Source organism: Amphiura filiformis, chromosome 3 (genome assembly GCF_039555335.1).
Source record: "Amphiura filiformis chromosome 3, Afil_fr2py, whole genome shotgun sequence".
NCBI classification, from domain to species: Eukaryota; Metazoa; Echinodermata; class Ophiuroidea; order Amphilepidida; family Amphiuridae; genus Amphiura; species Amphiura filiformis.
This window is the reverse complement of record NC_092630.1, coordinates 66,706,676-66,721,411: the sequence shown is the minus strand read 5'-3', so window position 1 is coordinate 66,721,411 and position 14,736 is coordinate 66,706,676. Positions and strand designations below refer to the sequence as shown.

Below are 14,736 nucleotides of genomic sequence, written 5' to 3'. Positions count from 1 at the left end.
GGTTACAAGAGCATTTGATAACATAACAAGAGTGTGATGTGGAAGAAAATGTCTACAACGCCTAATGATACCAATTCTTTTTGAAACATTTTTAGATATATAATCAATGTGAGAGGACCATGACATATTATAATCAAACTTAACACCTAGATATTTGAAATCATCAACCTTTTCAATAATACAATTGTTGTATATAAGATTTACATTACTAAATTTATCTATGATATGATTGCTACCAAGGATCATTAATTTAGTTTTATCTACATTTAAAATGAATTTAAAACGGTGAATACTATACTTACATGTGCATATTGTAAGAACTTCATGAGGTGATAATTCAGTACCAGTCGTTTCTTGGCTCTGGTCACAGCTACATACACCATATTGTATTCATCTTGCTCTATGTTGGCAACGATTTGCCCATTGACTGTGACAAAGACAGATAACAAAGAATGTCATGTTACAGATTGCAGAAATATGATTTTAGAAGATCACATGTCTAGCTAGGCTTTTCAAATCTCCATTTTAATGCACCTTTTTTTTCTTTTGTAGTTGTCAGAGAAGAGCAAAGATATTCTGACAAAAAAATAAAAAATAAAGAATGCAAAGAAAGAAATCAGACATTTTGGATTGCAACACATGTTCTCACAGAAAAGTATGACCTCTGGGGTAGTTAGTGTCCCACTAAACTATATATTGTGTTTTTGCTCATACCGCCTTGCACCTGATACCATTTTGATGGGGAAAAGTAGGGAGATGAGGCTATCAATTGGGTCAACCACTTTTAATGTTTTAGAATATGGTATTTATCATGTTATACGTGAAACCACGCAGACGATGCAGACACATCGTTGTTAAATGGTGATGAACAACGGTGAAACATGATTGAATCCCTAAACGTTTTCTGTTAAATGTTTTTGTAAGTGGCCACTATACGCAACTTACCAAATTGAAGGTACGCCTCTAGAATAAAGTCATCAGCTAGTTTGACAGTATCAAACTCAAGTCCTTTAGCTTTGTGTGTAGTTGTCAGAATGATATCTAGTACAGAGCGAAAGGAAAACATACTACATGTGTGAGGTAGTTTATAGGAAAGTAGTCTTATAGCTTTATATCTATTCTTTTCATTTTTTGAAAAAAAATCTTTGCTATGTGTTACGCACATGTACAGATAACAATATCTTTTTCACAGATTTTTAAAGATGTCTTATGGATAGCTGCTGTTTACTCTTTGCTGTTTGATTTTGCAATAAATGAGTATCTGCTTAATATGATATTGAAACCTCTAGATTTGTATCAAAATGTGACTGATTCAGTCTTCACTTCGAATTACCTAAGTTAAACCAATGACCTTTAGTGAAACAAAAGCTGAAAACAGTATGAAATTGGGGTAAAATAGCTCAAATTGGGCTGAGAATAAAAGAAAATGCATAAACTTGAGTAACACTAAGCTGAAATCTGCTAAAAAGTTTTAAGTCTGGGTCTTGTTCATCTTTGCTCAATACCTGGATTCCCTGAGTATCTAAGATTTGTAAACTAAATTGACCCCAAAGATTGAATCAGCTCCTGAATCTATGCAAATACATTGCTATTAAGGCCCAAGTTCCTAACATACATGAAATGAACCAGTATATTTTAACACCACCAATTAAATTTCATGTCAAATCACTAACACCAATATTTATCATATCTGTAAAATGAATTGTATTAAATGATTTACACAAACTATTTTACATCTACAGAAACCAACCTGCATCTTCAAGGGATGTTGCTCTACTTTGCATGTCAGCAATAAGACCTGGTATACGACGGCCATACTTCTCAACGATGGCGACTTTTCCTTGTAACTCGATATCCATGGCATTATTTGCATATGTTTTCAAGTCATAGAAGTGCTTGAAGTTTCCAATGAAACCATTTTGGATCCGACGTGGCTCTGTTAATAAAAATAAATAGACAGTAATGATTTATCTCTCTTTAAATCTTCAAACTAAGCCCCTTAACTGCATCTTCAGATGTTGGTGTTTATAAAAGGAATTTGAAATTCTGTCATTTTTAGTTCTACTCATAGTCTCAAAAAGAACATTGCAGTTGTAGATATACAAAGCTTCTTTTTTAATTTGTAATAATTTGTTATGATTCCCCCATGATGACCATGAGTAAAAAAAATGTGTCTGGTTGTCCTTTTGTTTGTTTGTTTTGTTTGTTTTATTTCTTCTTTAACCTGGGACACTCAATCAAATGGTGTTGATGACACCAACAATCATTTATTTGGCTTAAGGGGTGGGGTATGAACGTTTGGACAGTATTTATTGTGGGACATTAGAGCACATCAGACATATCGAATTGCATTCTGAATACGAAGAATGTCCTTCTGATTTCAAATAATTTTCATTTTTTGAAATTTGAAATGTAATACACATTTTATGGCAAATGATTAAAAATTGATATTTTTTGATATTTAACAGTACTCGAAGTAAACTTATAAATCTGATGATTTATACTTAAGTTGTATGTAGGTGGGATGAAAAGCCGACAATCAATTGAAAATTTTGACCTTTCGTATTGAAGATATGGACTCTTTTCCCAAAACACCAAAAACAATTAGGCCTTTTTGGGAAAAAAATCCATATCTTCAATATGAAAGCTCCAAATTTTCAATTGATCGTCGGCTTTTCCTCCCTGCTACATACACTTTAAGGATATGTCATTAGATTTATAAAATTTACTTCGAGGACTGTTATATATCAAAAATGTGGAAAATATCAAATTTTATTAATTTGTCATAAAATTTGTATTATATCGTGAATTTCAAAAAATGAAAATTATTTAATATCAGAAAGACATTCTTCGTATTCAGAATGCAATTCGATATGTCTGATGTGCTCTCATGTCCCACAAAAAATACTGTCGAAACGCTCAAAACACTCATTCCAGATCCCTTAATGATAATATTCAAACTCCAGAATTAGTTATATTTTTGCACTGCCTTTAATTTTTTTGCAAATAAATTATTCTTTTATGTAGTTACCTTCCAGTTACACAAAAAACATTATTTTATGTTTAGTGGCATTTCTCCATTGCCTTTCAACTTTTGAAATGTGGCTTGTTTGAAACTTAAATTCTTATGTCAATGTCATTACTTCTTACTTACGTTTCCATCGTTCACTTGGAGGCAGGCTAACTATGAACATGTCCCATATCATTTCTAGTTTATATCCTTCAATGCCCTAAATTTAACAAAGAGAAATATTAAACAGCTTCAACAAAAGAAAATGTATACATAATATGATTTTAAGATTCATCGCATATCATGATACAAATCTGAAGAGGTCATAAACTAAGCATCACAAAAAGTAACTTTCCGATGTTGAAGACCGCAACTCAAAACCTATGCATCAGAGTTTAAAACTGAAAAAAAAAGGGCTAAATTCACAGAAGCACACACCATGCACACATGGTGATGGTACTGCACACTTCTGCATGTTTATTGTTCACCATTCTATGACTTCCTATATGAGTCGACAACTGTAGCATTATACATTTCGTTCAACTATTGGTATACATAAAAGTATTGGGATTTAATTTATATGCCCTGTCAATTATATCCCATCGTATTCTTGCATCACAAAAGAGAACATCAGTCACACGATACGCAAGGTATTCTTGGAGAAGATGCCTCCCCTGACTGTCTGCCATTCTATATCATTCCATGATGTTATCTATCTGGCTTATTACTATTAGTATAGACTGGGATGGAGTGATCCAATCATTCCTAAGCCACTTACCCCAGCAAAGCCTATCTTTGTGTCCTTCTTTCCCTTCTTGGCTTCATCACAAATCCTGGCTGCCTGATCAAACAATGCTTTATTCTTTCTACAGATGATTGCAACTGTACCCACTTCATCACCATAGTAACCACCTGAATCACAATTAATATTAACACTACATATCTCAGAAAACAGTACAATATAGCAAAATCTAGGAAAAGAGGGGTCAGCATTTTTTACTCATATTTTGAAGTTTCATTAGGTTCCCTAAAGTATTCATGAAAATGGTGATGAAAAATTCTCATATCCCCCTGAGCAAGATACCAGACCCCCTAAAACGCCCTAAAATTGGCTTCTGCTAACCCCTGACAAATTTGAAAATATTGAATTTTGCACACATTTCAGATAAAATGTTTGAATATAACACAATGGTTTATCACTTTACTTTTTCTGTCATGTAATATTACATGTTTTTACAATATAAAAATGCACAGCAAGCTTTAAAAATGTTTGGAATGTTCCATTTTCAGCATGAGGGGTGAGACTATATTCTTGTATTTTTAAAATGTTGAAAATGCCTAATTTTCCCCAATCTTTGAGGGAAAAAATAAAAACCTTCATACCTTTTTTTATTTTTTATTTTTTTGTCATAAATTACCCCACTCTTGATGTTTACAAAAATGCATTCTAAATCATGGAGACTTCTTTAGTATTTTACTTACATATCCACCAATTCAGGGCACTTTTAACAATTAGTCAAATGAGGCATTTTTGTTACTTACACTTTTACTTCCATATTACTGCATATAGTGATGACTTCCAGTTCAAAACTGCAACAATTTGTTTATCTCTCTATGCCACATGACTATGGTGACACAAACATGTGATATTAGCCAGGGTTAGTCCATTATTTCAAAGGGGTGTTTGTAGAAAACTGGGGTGTCGTGGTTTTTGCTATATTCCACTGTGTAAAATGGCTGATATTGAGCAGATAATAGCTGTACGGTATGCTAAATGCTCATATCTCTACAATATGATGCTAATTAGGAGAGTTGCATTAACTTAGTCAAACTTGACCAATATTGTTATAACAATAAGCAACGAATGACTTAAAAATGTGTTTTTTTTAATATCCAGTCTCCATGTTCAAAATGCCTTTGTTCCTAATTTTAGGAACTGCATATGGAAATGACTTTAATTCAAAACTGCAATATTTTGTTTATCACTCCATACCACATGACTACGGTGACACAAACATGTGTCACATGTAGAAAACTGGGTTTATCATGGTTTTTGCTATATTCCACTGTTTAAAATGGCTGATATTGAGCAGATAATAGATGTGCGGTATGCTAAATGCTCATATCTCTACAATATGATGCTAATTAGGAGAGTTGCATTAACTTGGTCAAACTTAATATGGTTATTTATATATAACAATAAGCAGCAAAAGACTTAAAAAATGGGGTTTTTTTAAATATCCAGGTCTCCATGTTAAAAATGCCTTATTTCCTTATTTTAATTTGTGTGTTTTTATAGGAAAATATTTTATTGTTTTGTAAACATTATTCCACTATAATTGCTGTTTGCACAAATATGCAGTCATATCATTGAGACAACCATTGCATCTTACTGATATCGAACTACATTCTGAATACGAGGAATGTTCTTCCGATATCAACTAAGTTTGATTTTTGAAATTCACGATATAATACAAATTTGATGGTAAACGATATGTACTTCAAGTACATGAAGTATAGGCCTATATGTAGCTGGGATGAAAAGCGACGCCGACGATCAATTAAGAATTTTGACCTTTCATAATATTATATAGATATTAAAGATATACATATTTTCCCAAAAAGATCAAAATGTTTTTGGTATTTGAAAAAAAACTATTATATGACACATTTCAAAAAAGCAAAACTATTTGATATCAGAAGGTTCATGTGCTCTCAATTCCGACAAAGAAATCTGTGAAAACATCGCTATCCGAGCCCTTAAACTAGTTAACCTGTGAAAATTAAAAAATTAAAATATATGGAGGTTTTTATTTTTTGCATCAAAATATTGGTTACAAATCACATTATTCACTGTTTCTCAAAAGGTGAAAAGTAGGAAAACACCCTCCCCAAAATGGAACAAACCATTCGGTTCTTTTACCTTTTCTCTTATATTCGTAGTCTTATTAAGAGTAATTTAACTTAACACATGCAGATTATATTTTTGATTAAGAAGGGTTTTCTATATCTTTGTTCATCATGAAAATACCAATTTTCTACCTTTGTTGATGTTATTGGACCATTATAAGCTAACTTTCTTGAGAAACACCTCTGTATTATATTGGAATACCCCACACATCAAAATACCCTTGAGTGTAATATTAGACAATATAAAGGAGAAACAAAAACTTCAAATAACCATTTAAATTTTCAAAAAGTGAAAAATAGAAAAACACCCCGCCTAAAAATGGAACAAACCAATTAGATTTTTTATGTTTTCTTTCATATCTGTTAATGGTAATTCATCAACTTAATACTTACCGAGTATATTTTGTTATTGTGAATGGTTTTCTATATCTTTGATCATCGTGAAAATAATCATTTTTAGATGTTATTGACCCATTATAGCAAACTTGAGATGTTCTAGGGTGATACCTCTGTATTATAATGGAATAGCCCGGCTTCAAAATACCTTTGATTGGCATCTTAGACATTATAAAGGAAAAACAATTTGAATTTCTTTTTATTAAAAATACACAATCAAGACTTCAAAAACCAATTAAACTCAATATCTTTAGAACATCTGCATACTAGAATATGGAAAAAGTAGTCCACTTCCGGGGCTTCTATCTCGTAAATTAAAATACTCTCCATGATTTTTATTTCTTTATTTAATTAGTCTTGTATGAAACTAGTTTACATGTGAAAATAAAAAAAATTAAAAGGTATGAAGGTTTTTATTTTTTCCGTCAAAAAGTGGGTAAAAAACGCATTTTTCACTTTTTCTCAAAAAGCGAAAAATAGGAAAACACCCTCCTAAAAAATGGAACAACCCAATTAGATTTTTTTTTTTTACTTTTTTCTTTCATATCCGTTAAGATTAATATGTCAACTTAATACCTGCAGAGTATATTTTTGATTGTGAATGGTTTTCTATATATTTGATCATCTTGAAAATACCCATTTTCTAGCTTTTTTGTTGTTGGAAAGGGGGAGGCAGGGGGTCATTTTAGGGGGGTCTTGTATCTCGTAACAGAGGGGTCGTGAGATTTTTTCAATGTCACCAGTGTGCATAACTTGGGACACTTGCTCAACCATCAAAGCATGAAAGAAATCTGCCTACCCTCGTTTTCCCCGGTCTGTCTGCTTCTACCAGACATTCCGTGTTAAGTGAACAAAAACAGTACATAATGGATCATTATCCTAACCATGGCTGGATCTAAACTTTTTTTGGCACTAGCAAATCGGGCGTGTAACTCTAAAAAGTTACACGCCCAACAGAAATTTTACAAGCCAAATTTTCCGGAATAAATGCGAAAAAGGGCACTGATACACGATAGTCTAGTAAGTTTAATACATGTAGCAGTTAAGTGTTATTGTTAACCATTTAGATGTGAGCCCTGCTCATGACTGGTTCTTTATGATTTCTTTATGACATTAGGGAGAGGGTGGAACAAAATTCTTGGATGTATAGTGAATAGTGAATGCCGTGTCCTTTAATGAAGTTGCCGTCGGTGCCCAGCCCTGCCCCTTCATTATAAAATCATATATCATGCAGACTGTTTGCGTGTGTTTTCCTAGCTTTTGAGAAATTGCCTTGGTGCCCTTCTCAAATTTTCCACAGTTGCCATAATGCCCTATTGAAATATTACTAACTGCCGTGCTGCCTTGCCTTTTCAGTGAAATCCAAGGCAATTATCAAATTGCCCTAAAAAAGTTGACGTGCCCCTTCAGATCCTTAATTCAAGGGCTGACCATTACTGTGTGCATATTTGAGAATATAACTTATACGATCAAAAATACCATAAGATATATGCCTTGCTTTCTTCATCGAACCTAGGGAGAAGCTCGATCAGTGTGAAACTTGCCTAAGCAACCATTTATAATATTAGCTACCTTGCTTTCCAGTGCCAACTATATTCTGGGTTGTATTCTTCATGAAGAATTCCAGCAGGAGGTTGGACACATAAGCTATTTCTGGTCCAAAACGGAATGACTGTCAAAGACAAAAAAAAAGATGTGGTTGTCCAATTGCTTACTCAGTATAAATATTTTGATCCTATTTGAGCTCCCTGACACGCCTTAGGACTTCAAAACAAAATAAAACATGATTGATAAAAGAAGAAAACATCAAAGGGTTCAGCAGACACACAAATGTTTAGTAGTGAAATTTGCCAGATTTCTACTAGACCACATTTAAGGGTAATTCGTAATTACGCGCTATTTTAAGCAATGGATGCATCTCGAAGTTAACAAACTATTGAAAAGGGTCAATATGAAGGCTATTCTAAACATGTATCAGTTTTATTTTGTAAATTAAACCAAATACTGGAACTAAAATTTGCAACTCACTTTGCTACGTTGCGTCCGAAAGCATCGGACTTCGTCAGGCATCTGATTGAAGATGTTGTGATGACGTCAGATGTTGTGACGTCAGACGGCGAGGAATGTCTCGTAACGCTGGGTCCCATGCGTGTGACAACTGAGTTGCAAATTTTAGTTCCAGTATTTGATTTAATTTACAAAATAATGTTTTGAACTACTGGATGAATAATCTACACCAAGATATGTATCAGTTTTGTTGTGCAAAAGAACGATACCCAGTAAAACTATACTACCTGCAAGCATTAGATATTGATTAAACTATTTACAAAAATAAAGCAATTTAATCATTTTCAGAAATACATCTGTAATGATTTCCACATAGATGTTGGCAACCTTTTTAATTAAATTTAGCCTTTCTATTCAGACTGTTTCCAACGTACCAAATCTGTATTCACTTGAACCAACACATCTTAACAACCAAAAATGACATTTTATTCATTTTTAGCCAAGATTTAAGAATATAACCAAGGGTAATTTCAATATCCTGGGCCCCCAAAAAAAATTGCAAAAGTATACATGGATTTTTAAAGCTTTTTTGGTCAAAAAAGGTCCAAATTTGGGGAAGAAAGTCAACTTTTCACAAAATTGCCCCCCCCCCCCCTCGGGAAAAAAGTCCAGTTTTTCAAAATCAGCACCCCCACATGGGCCTGCGTAAGATAACAGAGATGTGATGGTGGAGGTAAAACTTTTTGAATGACCCTCGTAGCTACTTACCTGCGTCAGGTGGAATGTCTTGATGACTGCATCATCTGCTATGTGACTTCTAATCTGGTTCATGGCATTCTGGGTTCCTCTGAAGCTGTAGATCTGCTGGTTGGGATCTCCAACAACAATCTTAGCACACTTCTGACGCAGAAAAATGTCTTGTTGAGCTGCAAGTAATACAAGTACAAACACATGCTGAAAATTATTTATAAATATGAAAGGGAGGTGATTGTAGGTAAACTGTATATTACTTGGTGAGAGAGAGTGCATTAGACACATCAAAATCTCAGACTCAGCACAAGTGCATTATTTTGCTCAATTTCTCAAGTAACAAATATACTCAGTTTTTAACCTAATTTATACACTTTATATATAAAATTTGGAACTTAAGAGCAAATATAAATGCATCTACCTCTAAAGAAAATTAATTAACATGTTTTAAAGCAATGCATGTGGAGTGCAATTACACAAGTTGCATACACTCTGCATATTTTTCTAAGATCTTTTCTGATTGCTACATGGTTCTGTATGAAGTGTATTATAGTTAAACACATAACATGAAGTTACTTCATAGCAATAGGTAGATCAAAGATACAAGAAATAATGACACTAATGCTAGAAGCATCAGTATCCTCTGCTTCAACTTAATTCATACAAACAGTTCTCAATTGTTTTTAAATTATGACAGATTTGTATGACATCTTGCTGCACAAAAAACATCAGACCTGAAAAGCACCTCCATCAAGGGACTCAATCAAATTAAATTACCTGGAGTAAGGTCTTGTGCTTCATCTATAAGAATGCAGTCATACTTGGAAATGTGTGGTTTCCTCAGTTGATACAGCTTCAAATACACTGAATAAAAAACAATGTGAAATAGAATCTCATCTGATATGCTATTCAAATGGCTAAAAATGTCAAATGTTAATAATTATAACACTTAGATTTTCCAACAACTTCCACACTAATTTGCGTTGGAATACCATTGCTTTAAATCGTGGCTACTATTCCTGTGTTATTTCCATGGACTAAAGAGATACAGACTAACTCCAAACAGTCATTCAGCATCACCCGATAATGAGGGCCATTCGTTCCATGAAATACAACAGACAAAACTGCTACGCACGTACTGCATATTTTTACGTAAATGCAAAGACACGCAACGCTCTATTAAAGGCACATAAAGATGGCGTGATTGTTAGGCACTGCACAATCAACGATCGAACCCTCATGAATATGTGAGAATTCACAGCATACAATGCATGAGGATTTTGACTGTTAGAAAATAGTCTGTAATTAGTCTGTGGTTATAAACATGCTTGTTATAAATTCAAAAACCGAGTTCCTTGTTGAAAGCAACAAATGCTCTCTTTATCTGTGCATCGTACTTATGATTTGGAATAATATACACTACTGCTCTGGGATTTTAAGTACAACCTGAGAGTACTAAATTAGAGAGGCGCTACTTTGATCGCAAAAGTGAGGACAGTGTGAGCTCGGGACCTTGTGTAAGAGCTAGGTGACGTCGTTGTTGCAGATGATGTCATTCACTTTTAAGCTGCCTTTAGTTGGCAGACGCAGCCACAATAAAAACGTCTTTTCTCATCTTTTCTGAAGTTGTAAGTAATTATCTCTTTCATAGATTATCTAATTACCATTTAAAACAAAATGTATGGTATATTTACTAATTTAGAATTGTTTTTATAATTTTATTACCGATTTAACCATGATTTAACCCCTAAATTCTCACTCGTTGTGCATGATGATTGACAGCTGCATATCGGTGGTACAAAAAGGTGACTGTCAGATCTATTACGTGGATGGCAGCAGACAGATTGCAACTGACTGACCTGCACTGTTTGTCACATAGACAGACCGTGACCTGGGTCCATGCATACAAAGCAGGGTATGCGACTGTTACACAGGTCTTGTCCTCAGAATCGGTATAGGCAATTTGTACAGAGTACCGCTAGCCTGGTACAACCATCAGCTAGTATATACATGTAGAGTGAAATTTGCAATATTATGCATGCCTGTCTGCACGTATTTAAGATTACCATTTAGTAATTTAACTTAGTAGCCAATAAGAATACTAATGAACAACCACAACTTGGATCTTCACATGATTTGTGGACCAATAGTTAAAATCATATTTCTTCTTATTCAACAAGTTTTACAATTACATACAATCAGGTGGTCCTCGATGCTCTGGTTTGACAGGACTTGGTCTGACAATTATCAGTTGTTCCCAGGCATGTGTGGCATCATCTGCAAGTTTCTGTAGGTGAGAAAGTGCACAAAAAAAAAGGATAAATTTATGGGAAAGAAAAAAAGCAAGGTACACTAACTTGATGTGGGGAAACAAGTAAAATGCAGACTAGACAGTATGCAGGGGGACAAAAACAGCAAATGTAGGCATAAGAAGTAGGCAAAGTTAGATAGCCAAAAATTACAAGTTCCAAGGCCCACAGAAGTGCTGAACCTGGAAAAACAACAAGGATCAATAGTAATACAAAAGTGCACTAGAACGAGTGATGAAAATCACTGTGCATATAAACAGACACGCTAAACCAAACATCCAGTGTAGGCACAAAAACAAAATTGCCAATTCCAGAGCCCACAAAAGTGTCAGGAAAACAGTACACTGGAAGTGATGAAAATCACTGTGCACATAGCAGTCAAATAACAGCAAACAGACAAAAAAACAACTGACATTTTGAGCAGATAAATTGCTCTTCTTCAGGGACAGAGAACAAAATGTAAAGCAAACAACAAGAACTACACGCTGTAGTTTACAAACAAATTCAAGTCAAAAATTGAAGGCAAGTTCAAATTGAACTAAGTAGCAAACAAGACAGTAAACTCAGAGCAAAATAAGCTGTGTCTTCACTCAGTGAGAGCGAGATATATTTATGTGTTGAACATGTTCAAGTTCATAACAAGAATGGCATCATCTGCAATCTAGCAACACATTAATGACCATGAAGGAACCATTTTGCAATTCAAATTACAAATGAAGTATATAATGATGTTCCAAATTAAGATTATTAAATAAAAAAATGTATGGTTTGAAATAAAACTACAGCATGGTATTTGTACCTGTCAAATACACTAATTAAACTGGTTTTTTTACTCTCAACAAAGCAAAATTTACAGAATATAAATTATATTGTAGGGAAATATAATAATCCTTTCGATGAAGAAATTGGTTTTAGGCCAATAGTATTAGCTATAACCCTAACATTTCTCATAACAAGCTGATTTTTTTCAGGATAGGTCCAGGAACATGTGTAGAATCAAATTCCAAAAGTCCCCGAAAATCCCCCTTGTGCTTCCTTCAAAATCCAAGATGGCGTCCAAAATGGCTGCCATTTTCAGTTTTTATCATAACTTTGCCCCCAGACATGTTAAAATCACAAACAAAGCATCTAAATATATGTATTGAGGTACAAGGAATGTTTTAAAATTATTTGCAAGAGGTTTCAATAATCCTAAGTAGCCAAAATCCAAGATGGCGTCCAAAATGGCCGCCATTTCAGTTTTTATCATAACTTTGCCCCCAGACATGTTAAAATCACAAACAAAGCATCTAAATATATATTTTGCGGTACAAGGAATGTTTTAAAAACATTTGCAAGAGGTTTCAATGATCCTAAGTAGCCAAATTCCAATATGGTGGACAAAATGGCCGCCTTTTTGGAAATGCCTAATAAGGGCCACCTGTCTGATGTATTGCACCCACAGCTTCCCAATTCTGCTTTCACCTGCTTTGATGTCTCTTCACGCTATTACAGGCTGTGACACAGTCTCAGCCATTTATCGTCAAGGAAAGCGCAAACCCTGAACAAGAAACGTACATGAATATGACTTGTTAGATACCTTTACAAATGCCAGCAGCGCGCATGATGAGGTACAGAGAGCAGGGGAGAGCTTCATCCTGAAGATGTATGGGGTTAGCAACGGTTCATTGAATGAATACCGCCACACTGTATACAAACGGGCAATTGGTCGCAGTTCCCTTAGCTCTTCATTTGAGCTCGCGAGTTTACCCCCAACTTGTGCTGCTGCAAAACAGCACTCATTCCGCACTTTCCTCACGGTTCAAGAATGGGTGGGGAACAACCTAAGTCCAACTGCCTGGGGATGGAGATTACAAGATGGAATTCTTGTTCAAGTAGAAACAGAACTCGCTGTTGCACCAGATACATTGCTCAACATGGTACCATGTGGATGCAAATAAGATGCAACAACATGACATGCAGCTGCAAGAAACTTGAGACTCTTCTGTACATTGATGTGCAGCAAATGCTGTGGTCAGTCTTGCAGCAACACAGCACCTGTACTAGTTGGGGGACAATGAGGAGGAGACCGAACCAGCATTGCAGAACATTAATGCAGAAGACAAAGTGCAAGTTGATGAAGTTTAAGGTATACCATTTGATTGCATTACATCACGTGGATACCGATGGAAATAATGGTAACTATTGTATTGTACACATGGTAAAAGCACTGAATCAATATTGTAAAATAATGATGGTAATAATGGTAGTGAATTTGGATGATGTGCATTATAAGTCTGCTTACAAATCATGAGTTTTGAACTTTCTCCAATGCCAATTAACACATCTTAAACACTTCTTAGGCGGTCATTTTGGACGCCATCTTGTATTTTGGCTTTATATCTAGGTATTGAAATCCTTCAAGTACATTTTAAATATATCCATTGTACCCCAAACCTATGTGAGATATTTTGTATATGTATTTAACCAGTCTGGTTGAAAACTAATTTTACTTACTAAAATGGCGGCCATTTTGGACGCCATCTTGGATTTTGGCTATTTAGGATCATTGAAACCTCTTGCAAATGTTTTTAAAACATTCCATGTACCTCAAAACATATATTTAGATGCTTTGTTTGTGATTTTAACATGTCTGGGGGCAAAATTATGATAAAAACTGAAAATGGCGGCCATTTTGGACGCCATCTTGATTTTGAAGGAAGCACAAGGGGATTCTCGGGGACTTTTGGAATTTGATTCTATACATATTCCTGGACCTATCCTGAAAAAATCAGCTTGTTATGAGAAATGTTAACCTTTTAATGATATTTGAGCTAATACTATTGGCCTATTTTGTTACAAAGCAAAACCCCTCTTCTGTGAAACTGGTTTAGTGTACTAAATGTTTTTGTGTCAATGCTCCACACAGATTAATTGCTAAATTTGATGCAGTGTAAATTATGTCTGAACCATATTACGTGTTCAGAAAAGGTACATTAGTGAATAATTAACAAATTGTAATATTACCTTAAATGACCACCTACATCAGGGGCTATTTTAATGTGTCTCACTGTCACGTTCGTGCAATGAGATAAAAGTGTTGAAGTAGAGTGCGTTTCAAAAATAAAAAAATTGACATTTTTACCTGAATGTGACCGTAAGAAAGGCTCTACCATTGTCTACTATTAAAGCATATCTACACGGATGGTTAATTATCACTGCACGAATATTTTATCTCGTCACGTACGTGACAGTGAGGCACGTTAAAATAGCCCCTGACCTACATGACCTTTGACATTGTATCCAAGGGTCATTGTGTCCAAGTCATATTGAAATCCAACAAAGTATGTAGTAGAAATTACCAAATGCAAACTT

The 14,736-nt window shown here is 34.5% G+C and overlaps 1 protein-coding gene across 1 annotated transcript in view; it reads right to left on the bottom strand.

Annotated features, from left to right (window-relative positions):
• The window catches only part of LOC140149003 (F-box DNA helicase 1-like), a 34,620-nt gene that overhangs the window by 4,412 nt on the left and 15,472 nt on the right, over positions 1-14,736 (bottom strand). The window contains exons 11-19 of the mRNA XM_072171137.1: positions 11,270-11,360; positions 9,851-9,937; positions 9,092-9,249; positions 7,889-7,988; positions 3,789-3,922; positions 3,155-3,230; positions 1,751-1,936; positions 946-1,041; positions 303-427 (exon numbers count right to left, since the gene is read on the bottom strand). Of these exons, the coding sequence (XP_072027238.1) occupies positions 303-427; positions 946-1,041; positions 1,751-1,936; positions 3,155-3,230; positions 3,789-3,922; positions 7,889-7,988; positions 9,092-9,249; positions 9,851-9,937; positions 11,270-11,360 (1,053 nt within the window). The remainder of the gene's footprint in view (positions 1-302; positions 428-945; positions 1,042-1,750; positions 1,937-3,154; positions 3,231-3,788; positions 3,923-7,888; positions 7,989-9,091; positions 9,250-9,850; positions 9,938-11,269; positions 11,361-14,736) is intronic.